Here is a 16,652-nt window from a genome sequence, read left to right as displayed (position 1 = left end):
GCGGCATGTGGGATCTTCCCAGACCGGGGCACGAACCCGTGTCCCCTGCGTCGGCAGGCGGACTCTCAACCACTGCGCCACCAGGGAAGCCCTCACCACTCTTATTCAACATAGTTTTGGAAGTTTTAGCCACAGCAATCAGAGAACAAAAGGAAATAAAAGGAATCCAAATTGGAAAAGAAGAAGTAAAGCTGTCACTGTTTGCAGATGACATGATACTATACATAGAGAATCCTAAAGATGCTACCAGAAAACTACTAGAGCTAATCAATGAATCTGGTAAAGTAGCAGGATACAAAATTAATGCACAGAGATCTCTGGCATTCCTATACACTAATGATGGAAAATCTGAAAGTGAAATCAGGAAAACACTCCCATTTACCATTGCAACAAAAAGAATAAAATATCTAGGAATAAACCTACCTAAGGAGACAAAAGACCTGTATGCAGAAAATTATAAGACACTGATGAAAGAAATTAAAGATGATACAAATAGGTGGAGAGATATACCATGTTCTTGGATTGGAAGAATCAACATTGTGAAAATGACTCTACTACCCAAAGCAATCTACAGATTCAATGCAATCCCTATCAAACTACCAATGGCATTTTTCATAGAACTAGAACTAGAACAAAAAATTTCACAATTTGTATGGAAACACAAAAGACCCCGAATAGCCAAAGCAATCTTGAGAATGAAAAACGAAGCTGGAGGAATCAGGCTCCCTGACTTCAGACTATACTACAAAGCTACAGTATCAAGACTGTATGGTACTGGCACAAAAACAGAAAGATAGATCAATGCAACAGGATAGAAAGCCCAGAGATAAACCCATGCACATATGGTCACCTTATCTTTGATAAAGGAGTTGGGAATGTACAGTGGAGAAAGGACAGCCTCTTCAATATGTGTTGCTGGGAAAACTGGACAGGTACATGTTAAAGTACGAGATTAGATCACTCCCTAACACCATACACAAAAATAAGCTCAAAATGGATTAAAGACCTAAATGTAAGGCCAGAAACTATCAAACTCTCAGAGGAAAACATATGCAGAACACTCTATGATATAAATCACAGCAAGATCCTTTTTGACCCACCTCCTCGAGAAATGGAAATAAAAACAAAAATAAACAAAAATAAACAAATGAGACCTAATGAAACTACAAAGCTTTTGCACAGCAAAGGAAACCATAAACAAGACCAAAAGACAACCCTCAGAATGGGAGAAAATATTTGCAAATGAAGCAACTGACAAAGGATTAATCTCCAAAATTTATAAGCAGCTCATGCAGCTCAATAACAAAAAACAAAACAACCCAATCCAAAAATGAGCAGAAGACCTAAATAGACATTTCTCCAAAGAAGATATACAGACTGCCAACAAACACATGAAAGAATGCTCAACATCATTAATCATTAGAGAAATGCAAATCAAAACTACAATGAGATATCATCTCACACCAGTCAGAATGGCCATCATCAAAAAATCTAGAAACAATAAATGCTGGAGAGGGTGTGGAGAAAAGGGAACACTCTTGCACTGCTGGTGGGAATGTGAATTGGTACAGCCACTATGGAGAACAGTATGGAGGTTCCTTAAAAAACTACAAATAGAACTACTGTATGACCCAGCAATACCACTACTGGGCATATACTGTGAGAAAACCATAATTCATAAAGAGTCATGTACCAAAACGTTCACTGCAGCTCTATTTACAATAGCCAGGACATGGAAGCAACCTAAGTGTCCATCATGGGATGAATGGATAAAGAAGATGTGGCACATATATACAATGGAATATTAGTCAGCCATAAAAAGAAACGAAATTGAGCTATTTGTAATGAGGTGGATGGACCTAGAGTCTGTCATACAGAGTGAAGTAAGTCAGAAAGAGAAAGACAAATACCATATGCTAACACATATATATGGAATCTAAGAAAAAAATGTCATGAAGAACCTAGGGGTAAGACAGGAATAAAGACACAGACCTACTAGAGAACGGACTTGAGGATATGGGGAAGGGGAAGGGTAAGCTGTGACAAAGTGAGAGAGTGGCATGGACATATATACACTACCAAACGGAAAATAGATAGCTAGTGGGAAGCAGCCACATAGCACAGGGAGATCGGCTCGGTGCTTTGTGACCACCTAGAGGGGTGGGATAGGGAGGGTGGGAGGGAGGGAGACGCAAGGGGGAAGGGATATGGGAACATATGTATATGTATAACTGATTCACTTTGTTACAAAGCAGAAACTAACACACCATTGTAAAGCAATTATACTCCAATAAAGATGTAATAAACAAAAAAAAGACTATGTATTATATGATTCCATTTACAGAAAATGTCTAGAATAGGCAAATCCATACAGACAGAAAGTTGATAAGTGATTGCTAGGGGCTGTGATGGACTGGGGTTGGGGTGAGGGAATGGGGGAGTCACTGCTTAATGGGCAGGAGGGAACTTTTGGGGTTGACAGAAATGTCAAAAACTGGATTGTGATGATGGTTACATGACTTTGTAAATACAATAACAATCACTGAATTAGATACTTAAAACATATTAATTTTATGGTATACAAATAACTTTTAAAATGTTTTAAAGGTTTAAAAAATGTTAATGCACTTAATATCCCAATTAAAAGAGACTGTCAGACTGGATAAAAAAGTAAGACTGAAGTACGTATATGCCATTTATTTAAACACAAAAACACAGATAAGTCAGAAAAAGAAGATAGAAAATTAAATAGCATGCAAAGTGTAAGTATAAGATTGTTGGAGTGGTTATATTAATTTCAGATAAAATAGACTTCAAAACAAAGTGAAAGAGGGACATTTTATGACAAAAGGTTGTTTCATCAGAAAGACATAAAAATCATAAATTAGTATGTGCTTAGTAACAGATACTCAAAAAACATGAAGCAAGAACTGATGGAATTAAAGGGAGAAATAGACAAAATCACCATATTATTTGGATATTTTAGTGGTGTTTTCTCAGTGGCTGACGGAATAATTAGTCAAAAAAATCAGAGAGGACACAGAGTACAAAATAACATGGTTAAAGAAAGAACACATAAGCGAAATCAGAAAATATTTCGTACTTAATTATCATGAAAATAAACATCAATATTTGTAGGATGCAGGTAAAAAGGCTTAGAGGTACAAACATAGTTTTTAACGATTGTATTAAAAAAGACTAAATGTATAATATCAATGATATAAGGTTCTACCTTGGGGGACTAGAAAAATGAGAATAAATTAAACCAAAAGTATGTAAAAGTAAAGAAATAATGAAGATAACATAAATCAATAAAATAGAAACAAACGATAGGCAGAATTAACAAAGCAATACGGTGGCTCTTGGAAAGGACGAACAACATTGGTAAACGTTTAGCTAGACTAAACCAGAAAAAAAGAGAGCTAAAATTACTAATACTAAGAATCATCATTACAGAGATGACAGACATTATATGAAAAGAATAAGAGAATATTTTGAATGACTTTATGACTGAACAATTGACAACTTAGATAAAATGTACAGATTTATTGAAAGAACCAGTAGAGGAAACAAAAATCTTACTAGCTCTATATATACATAAAAAATTGAATTTAATATCCAAAACTTTCTCATAAAATAAACTCCATTCCCAGACAGTTTGCCTAGTAAATTCTAGCAAACATTTAAGGTGGAAATAGCACTAATACCATACAAACTCTTTGGTAAACCAGAGTTTTACAAAGTCATTACAAAACAAGAAAACTGTCGACCAATATCCCTCTTGAACCTAGATGCAAAACTTCTCAACGTGATATTATTAAGCTGAAACCAGATATGTATGTATCAGTTACTAATTTATTGCTTCTCAGTTCTGAATGCATCCTTACATACAATACATGTTCTTGATTTAAGAATTTCTTTTAGCATTTTTCCTTTATAGCGAGTACAACATTAGACTTTCTCAGTAGCTGGTGTTGGAGGGACACTGCAGGAGAAAGAGGTTCTCTTGCTATTTCTGGCCCTAGCCAGGTCTCTGCTGTGTGGGTGTGAGGGCATCAGGTGGCACCAACCCTCAGGGCCCAGGACACGGTCCCTATGCCACCTTGCAGCCTCATCTTGGTGACAACCTTTCCATAGCCCTCTCAGTATAGTAAACCAGAGCTCCTGAATGACCTGCAGGAGGCCTCCTGTGTTCTGTGGGATCACATACTGAAAGTAAGTCTGAATGCCAGTGAAAGCAGGAAGACTTAAGAGCACCTAGATTGCATGCTTTCACTGGCACCTAGGCTTCCGTTGCACACTCACACCACCAGTTGCTGATTGCCGGCTCCCTTGCCTGCCTGTACTCTGGAAGGGTGGCCTATTGTTTGCTCAGCAACTCTAGACCAGCTCCTGCCTGGCTAAATCAGCAAACTTCTCTGATATCAGGTGGCTGAACCACTCTTTCTTCCAGATCTGAACCTCTTCCATGTTTATTCTTCCTTGGATACTCTGCCTCAGCCCTAGGGTACTATAATGAATTTCCTCATATCTTTTTTTTAAATTTTGTGATGCATGAAAATTATATGAATTTCAACTTTCAGTGTCTAGAAACAGAGTTTTATTGGAACATGGCCACATATATTCACTTATATGTCTATGGTGGCTTCCATACTACAATGGCAGAGTTGAGTAGTAGCAACAGAGACGTATGTGGTGCTCTCATCCTTTTGCACCACTGCTCAGCACATTACAAATTGTGGTGATACAGTTATTACTACCAGCATTTTGAATGTTATATACTGTCATTCCATAATATTTAAAACTTTTTTATTACCAGTGCATACCCATAATGTTGGAACAACAAAAGAGAAAAGTGGACTTAAGTGTCATGTGTTTAAGGCACAGAGGAGTATGGATTATTTTGTTATCAAATTAGATGGCAAAGCATTGTGTTTAAAATGCAATGACACTGTAGCTGCTCTGAAAGAATATTATATACATTAATTTCCTCATATCTCATAGTCACTCTTTTATCCTAGTTCCTAATTCTTTATATTAACTTTTCCCTGTTTAACCTACCATGTAGTATCTATCTCTTGACTGGGTCCATACACATGCACACACACACACATACATATATGTGTGTGTGTGTGTGTGTGTGTGTGTATAGTAATAAATTATGATCAAGTACAGTTTATCCTAGGAGTGCAAGGTTGGTTTAACATTTGGAAATAACTTAATGTAATTTGCCATATCCATAGAATAAAGAAGAAAAATAATATGATCGTTTCAATTGATAAATGAAGATAAAACATTTATCAAAATGTAATACCCATTTATGGTTAAAAAAACCTCTCAGCAAACTTGGAAGGGAAATTCCTTAATCTGATAGAAAACATCACTAGACCCTTACAGCTAATGTCATACATGGCAAAATAGTGAACACTTTCATCCTAAAGACGTCTGTTCTTGTCACTCTCATTTAACATAATAGTGGAGCGCTAAACAATGCAACAAGATAAGAAAAACAAATAAATAAGCATATAGATTGGAAAGGAAAGAATAAAACTGTCCCTACAACATGATTGTCTAGATAGAAAATTCCAAGAAACCTAAAAAATAAAAACTTCTCAGGACTAACGAATGACTTTAGCAGGGCTATAGAATAAAATGCTAATTTAAAGAGAAATAAATTGTTTTTATATAATGGCAGCAAACAATTGGAAAATAATATTAAAATTTTATTTTATAATACCACCAAAACATAAAAATACTTAGAAATAAAATAAACAAAAGATACACAAGATCTCTATCTTCAATAATATAAAACACTGATGAGAGAAATTAGATAAGACCAAATATATAGAAAGATCAGGTTCATGGATTGGAGGACTCAAAGCTGTTAGTTTGTCAGTTCTCACCAAAATGATCTATAGATTCAAAGCAATCTCAATCATAATCCTAACAGGCTTTTCCCTAAACATTGAAAAGCTGATTTTAAAATTTATATGAAAATATAAGGAACCTAGAACTAAGGCTGGCAAACTATGGTGTGTGGGCCAAACCCAGACTCCTGCCTGTTTTTGTAAATAATGTTTTATTGGAACTCAGCTACACCCATTCATTTACGTATTGTCTATGGCTGCTGTTGTGTTTCCACACAGTATTGAGTAGTTGCAATAGAGACCATACGGCCTACAAGGCCTAAAATACTTACTATTTGGCCCTTTACAGAAAAGTGTGTAAACCCCTGACCTAGAATATCCAAAATAATCTTGAAAAATAACAAAGTTGACAGACATATTACCTGACTTCAAGAATTACTATAAACCTGCAGTAGCCAAGACTATGTGGAACTGTCATAAAGATCCACAAATAGATAATGGAACCAAACAGAGGGTCCAGAAACAAACTCACCTTTATATGGTCATTTGATTTTTGACAGAGTTTCAAAGGTAATCCAATGGGGGAAAGGAAGGTCTTTTCAACAAGTGGTGCTATAACACCTGAGTATCCATGTGTATAAAACAGGAACTTCTACCTTTACCTCACAACATGTAAAAAATTAGTTTGAGATAGATCACTGACTTAGATGCAAAAGATAAAACCATAACACCTTTAGAAAACGGAGGAGAATATCATTATGTCATGGGGGTAGTCAAAGATTTCTTATGCAGGTCACAGATTCAATGATCATTAGGGAAAAACTGATCAACTACATTTCATTAAAATTAAAATTTTCTGCTTATCAAACATCACAGTTAAAAAATAAATAGGTAAGCCACAGACTAGAAGAAAATATTCCTAAAACATATCAGGTAAGAACTGGTAACCAGGGTATATAAAGAACCCCTACAACTCAATAATGAAAAGACAATCCAGTGAAAAAATGGGCAAAAGATCTAACTAGATACTTAGCAAAAGAAAATATATGAATGGTCAACATGCACACGGAAAGAGGCTCAACATCATCAATCGCCAAAAATGCAAATTAGAACCCCAAGGAGATACCCACCATAATGGCTAAAATTAATAAGACTGACACCGCCAAGTATTAACAAGGATGTGGAGTGGGTACAACTTTCATACACTGTTGATGTCCATGTAAAATGGAACAAGTACTTTAGTAAAAGTTCTGGCAGTTGCTAATGAAACTAAAAAGTCATCTACTCTACGATCCAGCAGTTCCATTCTTCGGTATTTATCTGAGTGAAATGAAAACACGTATCTACAAAGATACTTATACATGAACATTCATGGAAGCTTTATTCATAATAACACCAAACAGGAAACAGCTCAGGTGTTTATTCATAAAAGAATAGATCTGTTCCATGATCTGAATTTCTAGAACAGGCAAAACTAATCTATGGTGGTAAAAAATCAAAACAGGGTTTTCCTCTCAGTGTATGTGCAGGGTTGGACTGAGAAGGGGAATAAAGTTACTTTCTGTAGTGATGGTAATATTCGATATCTTGATAGGGGTTTGGGTTACATAGGTGTATGCATTTTTCAAAACTCAGCAAGTGTATATTCAATATTTATAACATCACTGTATGTATATTTTATATCAAAATTAAAGATCTGTAAACAAATATTGAACTTTAGACTTAAGGTTATAAATGTTGAAGTATATTAGGGGGACATATACTCATATCTGCAATGTACTTTCCAATGTATCAAAAATAAGATTAATTGATAGATAAACAGAGGGATAGAAAGATGGATAGATAGGTAATAAAGTAAGTATAGTAATATCTCAATGGTAGAATCTAGGTGGTAGGTATATGAGTTTTCTTGTAAATGCTTTTCAACTTTTCCGTATTATGAAAAATGTTCGTAATAAAATGTTTGGGAAAATATTGAGCACCTACTCATTGTTTTAGGCAATTGAGATATAAGAATGACTGAGGGAGAGTTTTCCAGTGGAGCTTATCCCAGGGAAGTGATTTAGTATTTATGTAGTTCCGACTACAGTCCAGGGGCAAAGACAGGGGCAACAATTTATTTTTATCTTCACAATTCAGTGTGAAGGAGAAGGCTTGAAATGAGTGGAGATGATGAGTTCAGTTTTGAATAAACTGTGCTTTATGATCCTACAAGATACTAGGTGGCAATACCTAGTAGACTATTGGATATACACAGGTCAGGAGCTTTGCATAAATCTGGGCAACAGTCAAATGTTGTTGTTATCATGCCTTTGGGTACCCTAGCTATTTGGTGACTGAGCACAATTTAATAACTGTGTTTTGTTTTTAAAATGTTTTCATTTTAAATGCTATGTGAAATATCTGTCCCCTCCAATCTAGCATTCCTTCTCTGTTGGCCTATTTATTATTCCATGGGAATTAAAATAAGAATGGAAATTGTACTAATAGAAAGCTATACAATAGTAATATTAAAATGTGACAGACATAGGATATTAGGAATTTTCATTACATTAGAAGACTAATATCTGACAAATACATTACACTGAGAGAGAGTTCTTTGGTACTCACCTGATCATATAGAGCTCTTTATTCCATGGGTAGATATTTAAGACTGGCCCTACCCCAATCATGTGGTTGTGACATTCTCCAACATTTTCAATATATTCATGCTTCAATGGCACTTTGCTGAGGAGTTCAAATTCCTCAGGTGCCTTCTGAAGTACCTGTTCTGCTGCATAGAATCCATCTACTAGCAGTGTCCTGCCACCTGTTCCTTCATGCTTAAGACAGTGAAACACTTGAATGCTAAAGAGGGGGAAAAAATTAAATTATTCTGTTCAGTGGAGAAAAGAGAATATATCAAAATTTTAGAAAAAAAATATGAAATGATTATTGACTCCACTGTGTCATTTTCTTTTCACTAAGAAATAAATCTCATTTCCCAATTGTCTTCCCTTCATAGCCAGCTGTACTTTTTTGTGCTTTGAAATATTAATGCCACTACAGGTTCCTCCTAAGCATATTTAACATGTATTGATGGCTATATGTGACAGACCCAGGGAATACCATCATGAATAAGGTATAGTCTCTGTTTTAAAGAAGGCCAGTCTACTAAGAAGAGATGAAGCAAGTAAGTACCAACAGGCACTATAATAAAGTTGTATACAAGATACAGTGGAGCCATAAACAGAGGAAATTATTGTAGTGGTGTGTTGTATAGAGAAATGTTTTTGGAGGTGGATGAGAATGGTTTTGCTTAGTCTTAAAGAATGAGCAAGAGTTGGGCTGAAATGAGATTGAGGTGAGGAGAGGGCATTCCAGGCCCAAAAAAAAAGAAAAAAAGTATGACCAAAGATATCAACGTAAAACAACGAGTTTAAACTGAGATGGGAGATGAACTGGTGGGAAGCAAGATGACAAAAAACATGGAAAACAACTTTGATAACTGAAATAGCAGAGAAAAATACTGAGGGGTTGAGCTTAGAGATGGGTTTTATAGAAAAGAGGACACAGCTAAGCAACATGACAGAGGACGAAAAACAGGCAAGTATCTAGAATGCCTGCAGGTTTTTCACCTGGACAACCTGACAAATCATGCCATCTGCCAAGAGAACACAGGCAGACGCATAATTGGATGATAAAAAGGGGGTGAGAGGGGTTGAGGAAGAGGTTCAGTTTAAGGACATGTTGAAATAGTTGAGTTATATATGGCTGAAAATTTAACAGGAAAAGGAAATGCAACTATTAATGGACTGGAAAACTAAAGTAAAAATTTCAAATTAACAAGGGGAAAATAAAATTAATAGTTATTTAGGAAAAAAGAAGAAATAAGGAAAAGTAAACAACAAAGTAAAATAAGTAATAAACATAAATAAAGATAGAAGGAATAAAATCAAGGAGAACCTAGGGTAAATACAATTAAAATGAGAAGGTCAGTTCTGGCTCTGTTGACCTTTCTGTGAAATTTCTAGGTTAGGATTACTTAGTAGCCAGTTGAAGACGTTTACCTTAGAAGAGAGGTAGATTTTGTAGTCGTCTGTAGGTGGTAGCTAAAGCCAAGAGCATGGAAGAAGAGATCATTTCAAGTAAAAAGAGGGAGAAGGAGAAAACCTTGAGAAACAACCATATTTATGACATGGACAAAGGAAAATAAGCTGGCACGGGAGACTGAGGAAAAAGGGCTACAGATATAGAAGGAGAACTAGAAAAGAAAGGATATTTAAGAAGAGGCAGTGGTAAATGGCCCCAGGGGTCAAATAAGACGAAGACTGAAAGGTACACACTGGGTATGGCAATAAGTTAGTTGCTGGTGACTTTGGAGAGATTAATCTTAATTGGGAGGGGGTGGATAAACTAGCTGACTACAGGTTTGAAGAATGAATGAGAAGTGAGAATGAAAAGACACTGAATGTAGACAATTATTTCAATAAGTTTAGCTGTGAAGGTGAGGAGTAAGGCGGGGCTGTAACTAGAAGGAGATAGAGTCAAAGGAAGTGTACAAACGTAGAGACTTAAGAAATGAGAAGCTGATAGGAAGGAGTCAATATGTATGGAAGGCTGAAGACACAGGAGAGAGAAATCCCCAAGGAGGTTGGAAAGGATGAGATCCTGAGCAAAGGTAGCTTTAGAAAGCATAAGGCATATAACGGTGATGATGACGACGACGACAATGGCTAAAATGATAATAATAATAGCTAGTATTTATTGAACGTTTATTATGTTCTAGGAAGTATGCCAAGTGCTTTAAATACATCATGTAACTTAATCCCTAAGCAATACAAATGGACAGGTTTTATTACTAGTCCCATTCTACAGATGAAGAAACTGAGGCACAGAGAGGTTAAGTTATCTTCCAAGATCACAAAGCTAACCTATGTTCCAGTTGGGATACAAATCCAGGTCTGGTTGATTCCATAGCCTGAACTCTTAACCACTCTCATTATACTGCTCATGTACTTGGTCCTTGCCATTGATTAGAAAGGGTTAAATTAAAGGCACAGACAACTGTGTATCTCTGGTAGTGGTCAGAGAGAAAAGAGCTAGTCAATATTTGAACCTCAACCCCTGTCCAACTGTTTCTCATCCCATTTCCTCATATTCTTCCTTCTGCATCCTGTAGAATGAGGATGCAGGACTTTCTGTGTATCCATAACATTGAGCAGGATGTCAAAAAGATGCTTTATTCTTCCTCCTCTGAACCAAATATTCTTAGGTTCCAAACCCTTAAAGGAAATCAATGTATCATGTCAAATAATTACTATTTCTTTTCTGTGGTGAGAAGATTTAAGATCTACTCTCTGTTAGCTACTGGTGGTAATAATATTACAGTATACGACCATATCAAATCAACACGTTGTACACCTTATATTTACACAATGTCACATGCCAATTATATCTCAATAAAGCTGCAAAAAAGTATGGTATACGTTATCTTTGACTCAATAGCTTCGGAGTCCATGTAATAAGGTTATTTTTCATTCATTCCTCCTCTCCAACTTCTTGTAAATTGGATTTAAATTCCTCTTACTACCATACCCAAAGTAGCTGTGTTTGGAAGATTGACCCCTTTGCAATATAATAACTAAATATGAAAAACTGTACAAATTCCCAAACTAATGGTTAATCAATACATTTTTGGTAAGTTATTTGTAATTACTTTGAGAAAAATGTAAATTAAACAAAATTTACATCCATTTATGTAGTAAGGTAGATTTTCAATCATTTCAAAAATTTTATTCCTATAAGTCTAAAGAAGACTGAGCTAGGGTGTTTAAAAATGATCATGTTTCTATGGAGAAAAGAAACAGTCATACAAATCAGCAGCAGCAGATATGATCTCGGTTCAAATAAAACAGAGAATGATTAAGAAACTATTCAAGACCATCACACGTAATGATCCCACTTTGGAAAATTCTAATCCACCTACCCACAGGGCTCTTGAAAATAGGTAGTGTCAGTGTGCCGATCCAGAGCTAGCTTGGTGTATGCAGTGTCACCCCTGGAGAAGTCTGAAGTGAAATACCACATCCTCCCATAGATGGTTTCTCTGTCAAATGAAGTATAGGAAACCTTTCATTCTTATCATTCAAAACTCTTTCCAATACTTTCTTTAATTATTCACAAATAACAATAGATTGTTTGGCTCCAGATTTCCATCTATAAGGTAAATATGACAGTTGAACACATCACCCGTCTAAACAATTCCTCCACTGAGTAATATTCTAGGAAGCTGGGGGGAAAAGGGTGAAAGGATAATATAGCTTGAAAGCTTAGGGAATCATCCCACTCTGTTTATGTTTCTACTTTTAATAGCTTTCACACTCAAACTTCTGTCCTGCACTCACCTTCCTCACATAGAAAAAGATGTTTTGGGGTAGCTGCTTTTAGAAGTGATTAATGTAGATCTTCACCCATCTTTTAGACATGTAGGAATAAGAAAAAGAGAAAGGATAGTCTATATTAGCAAGTATTTAGTGAGAGTTGCTGTATCACTGTTATTGTATCTCTCCTTGAGGAGAGATACAATAACATCATGGGTTTTGATTTCATAGTTATTTTCCTAGTAGGCTCAGATCTGACTAAAGGTCACTTTAATTCTTTAGCTTTCAGAGTTCATCTTATTCTCTGAGCCCTCGAAGTCCAAACAGGAAATGGTCTTCCTTTTGAACTATAACCTCTGAAGTCCTGTCAATCTATTGCTTACTAGCACAGCTTTTTTACTTGAAAGTTCCCAAACTGTGTTTGAAACTGAATGGTTCACAAATGTTAATTATGCTCTACTAGGATAGGGCAAATGACCCAGCATACTGTCTGCTACACAATGAGCTGTATCTGGCGCTTATGAAATAAAAGGAAAGTACTAATTATAACAAAGTTGGTTTACATCACATTTAATACTACAGAAGATAAATCTATATACTACCCAGAATGCAATGGAAAGAACATTGTATTTAGGATCAGGAAACCTGAGCTATCTGAATCCCAGTTCTACTGCTTACTAGCAGAGCAGTCCTGGGCAAGCCACTTAATACATTTGAGCCGTAAGAGCCTCATCAGTAGAACAGGAGATAAAATACACACTTATCAGGATTACTATAATGACCAATGAAAATAACGGATTTGAATATGCTGGTTAAATGCTATACAGTATAAGGCAGTAGTATTAACAACCAGGCTCTGAATTAAGCCTTAGGAATAACAGAAGGTCAAAAGTAGATGATCTTTAGACACCATCTTATTCAATCCTGTTACTGATCAGATAGGAAAATAGAGGCTACTGGGGCGGCGGGGGTGAGGATTGAGGGTAGGGGTGTGTGTGTTATGCAGTTGTCTATGTTTACCCAACTGCTTGATGGTAGAACTCAGACTACTATCTGGTTCTCTTTACTCAGTTAGTGCTCTTTCTAGTGTACAGTGACTAACTCCTACTTTGAGCATCACTGGGCTCGAAAAAAATACCAATGACTTTGAAGTCTTCACCATATTAAACATGTAAGTGTCTTTAGAGATTAGACATCTGGGCTTCAGATAAAGCACTATAAATGGGAATCCCGTTATTCAGGCCACAAAATATTCTGGAAAAACGAGGGTGACCATACTTGTCACTGGAAATTAATTTCTGCAGATTTCAGGAAACTAATGACTTACCTGATCAAGCTGATCCTTTCTGCCAACTTCTCTGTGTGTTCCTGAGTAGGAGGGACATTTTCTACAAAAGCAATTCCATACAGCAGAAAGTTTTGTAGAAAGTTCTTCAGTCCCTCCTTGGTTTCTAAGAAGCTCTGGAAATCTACAGATGGAACTTGGGCTTGCTGGTAGATTTCAGCATTCCATAAGATTCTAGGCTGGATGACCTTTTGTTTCTGCCCTTCATAGCTGTTTTTCACCAGCCAATCCAAATCATATCTAGTCACATGACCATCTGGCCCTTTTAAGGGAAAAATAAAAGGCATTAAAAATAATAATTATAAAGGGCTTCCCTGGTGACACAGTGGTTGACAGTCTGCCTGCCGATGCAGGGGACGTGGGTTCGTGCCCCGGTCCGGGAAGATCCCACATGCTGCGGAGCGGCTGGGCCCGTGAGCCATGGCCGCTGAGCCTGCGCGTCCGGAGCCTGTGCTCCGCGGCGGGAGAGGCCACAACGGTGAGAGGCCTGCGTACCGCAAAAAAAATAAAATAAAATAAATAATAATTATTATAAATACTGCCAACAATTTACTGGTTAAGAATGATGTCATCTGTAGATTAGAGCAATTTTATTTAAGAAGAAAAATAAAAGGTTCAAAAATAAATGCTTCCAAAGAAAGGAAAAACAAAGAGTAACTAAAAGAATACCCTGTTTTGGAAAGGGGCAAACCATTTTTTGTAAAACAATTGTCCTTTAAAAGAGTACCCCAAAGAAGACCAAGTCTCCTGTCCACTCACAAGTGAAAAAGAGTGTGGTCTCATCCAGACGAATGGTCTTTGGCTGGATACATAAATCCACACTGGCAGTGTCTAGGCTGCGCTGGTGAGTCTTAGAGTTGTAGCAAGATGCTGAGAGGCAGTGGTCTCGAAGCCAGACATAATCGAAGCGCATCACGGTGTTAGCATATTGCAGTTCTAAGGAAAAGATCACACTCTTTTATATTATTATATTATTTTACATTATTTATTTAGGAAAACTAAAAAATCAGGATCCAGAAAACTTCCTTCAAAAAGTCTTCTACCAAGAAATAAGCTGCGAGCAATGAGGGGGACACTAGCCCCTACTAGATATTAAAACATAGTACAGAACTTCTATGATTAAAACAGTGTGATGTTGGTATAGGAAAAGGCAGATAAAACAACAGAAGAGTATAAAAAGTCCAAAAATATACATGAATGCATATAGAAATTTGGTATGTAAAAAGTGGCAGGTGTAATCACTGTGGAAAATATGAATTTTTAAATAAACGGTGTTGGGACAACTGATAATCATTTGCAAAGAGATAAAATTGAGTCCATACCTCATATTGTCACTGGGTGTCCATGATAAACTCAAAACAGATCAGAGTTCTAAATTTGGAGAATGAAGCCATTCAAGTATATAAAAAGAAGACATGGATAGAGGATATAAAGGAGGTCCTTGTACCATTCTTGCAACTTTTCTGTTAGTTTGAAGATGTATCAAAATAAAAAGTTAGCAAAAAATCAAACTTTCTTATACATCAGGTTATTCATTTAGACAAGGTAAATAAAAAGGAGTTCAAATTTATAAGAGGAACAAAAACTATAAAGTGTCTGGGAAAAAATGAAAATGTGGAAGATTACTATGGAGAAATCTATAAAACTATCCTGAAAGACTTGAAGGAAACTTGAATGGAGAAATATGCTCACAGATGGGCAGATTCAATAATGAAAAGATAGGAATTCTCCCACAAATTAACACACAAAACTCCATGTACTTCCAATCCAAATCCCAGTGAAAATTTTCATGTACTGGACAGGCTAATTCCAAGAATCATACTCAGAATTAATAAAGTAACAATTTTGAGAAAGAAAAAGAAAGGCATGGAGGGGAAGTCTTACTATATATAAAAATGTATTATAAAGCTATAGTCATTTAAAAAGTATGATATTCATGCAGAATGGACTAAGAGATCAAGGGGACAGAATAGAGTCTCAAAACAGACTCAACTGTACATGAAAATATGGTATATGTTAAAGGTGGCATTTTGTAATAGTGGTGAAAAGATAGATTACTCAATAACTAGTTTTGGAAAAATGAATGTTGAAAAATTGATTCTAGAGTCACGTCAGCCTCAACAGTAAACTACTGATAGAGTAAAATATAAAAAATAAAACTATTATATGTTGACAACTTTGAGGTAGGAAAAGCCTTTCTAATATGACACAAAAAGCATAAAATATAATTTGTGTGTATGAAAATAAAAACCTTCTGTTTTGCAAACAATGCAAAAAACAAAGTTAAAAGACAAGTAACAGGAAAAATCTTTTTAACGTAAAAGGGTTAATACCCAGGATATAGAATAAATCCTTGTGATCATTAAGATAAAAACTCAATAGAAAAATGACCAAAGGATATCAATAGGAAAGTCACCAGAATTGACCAGTAAACACATGAACTCTTCTAACCTTAGTAGTAATCAGAGAAATGGGTATTAAGATATCATTTTTTATCCATCAGAGTGACAAAAATTTTAAAGTTTGATTAAAACATGTGTTTTCAAAAGATGTGGAGAAATGCATACTCTCAAACATTGGTAATGAAGACACACTGAATGGCAATCTGGAAGTTTCTATGAAAATAATAAAAAATATGTATAGTTATTGCTTGACCCAGAAATTCACCTCTCAGTACTTACCTTATAGAAACCGTCACATATGAAGAGGTATGCACAAGGATATTCATAATAGTTTTGTTTATAATAGCAAAATAATTAGAAAATAAGACTAAATGTCTGTCAGTGGGGGAAGTTGAGGAATAGCTGAATAAACTGTGGCGTATCTACAATGAGATCCTAATAAACAGTTTAAAAATGCAGTGTATCTGTACTCCTCAAATGGACTTTGTACAATGTTATCATTCTCACTTTAAGGACAGAAAACTAAAGCTCAGAGATGTTAAATAACTTTGTAAGATCATATAATCATTAGGTGGTGAACCTAGGATGTGAACTCAAGTTGTCCAACCCCAAAGTCCTATGCTAGTGTTTCTCAAAGTGTAGTCTTGGGAATCTCTGAAGGTGAGGCTTCAGGAAA

At 35.8% G+C, this 16,652-nt stretch overlaps 1 protein-coding gene across 5 annotated transcripts in view; it reads right to left on the bottom strand.

Annotated features, from left to right (window-relative positions):
• TMLHE (trimethyllysine hydroxylase, epsilon) overlaps positions 1-16,652 on the bottom strand; it is a 68,412-nt gene that overhangs the window by 19,562 nt on the left and 32,198 nt on the right. For 3 of the 5 annotated variants that reach the window (XM_033849663.2, XM_004326077.4, XM_033849664.2), the window contains exons 3-6: positions 14,334-14,510; positions 13,557-13,836; positions 11,836-11,955; positions 8,478-8,714 (exon numbers count right to left, since the gene is read on the bottom strand). In XM_033849663.2, the coding sequence (XP_033705554.1) occupies positions 8,478-8,714; positions 11,836-11,955; positions 13,557-13,836; positions 14,334-14,510 (814 nt within the window). The remainder of the gene's footprint in view (positions 1-8,477; positions 8,715-11,835; positions 11,956-13,556; positions 13,837-14,333; positions 14,511-16,652) is intronic. The other 2 variants (XM_033849665.2, XM_073799617.1) reach the window with 2 other exon arrangements.

Source organism: Tursiops truncatus, chromosome X (assembly GCF_011762595.2).
Source record: "Tursiops truncatus isolate mTurTru1 chromosome X, mTurTru1.mat.Y, whole genome shotgun sequence".
Lineage (NCBI taxonomy): Eukaryota > Metazoa > Chordata > Mammalia > Artiodactyla > Delphinidae > Tursiops > Tursiops truncatus.
This window is presented reverse-complemented; position numbering and strand designations above follow the sequence as displayed.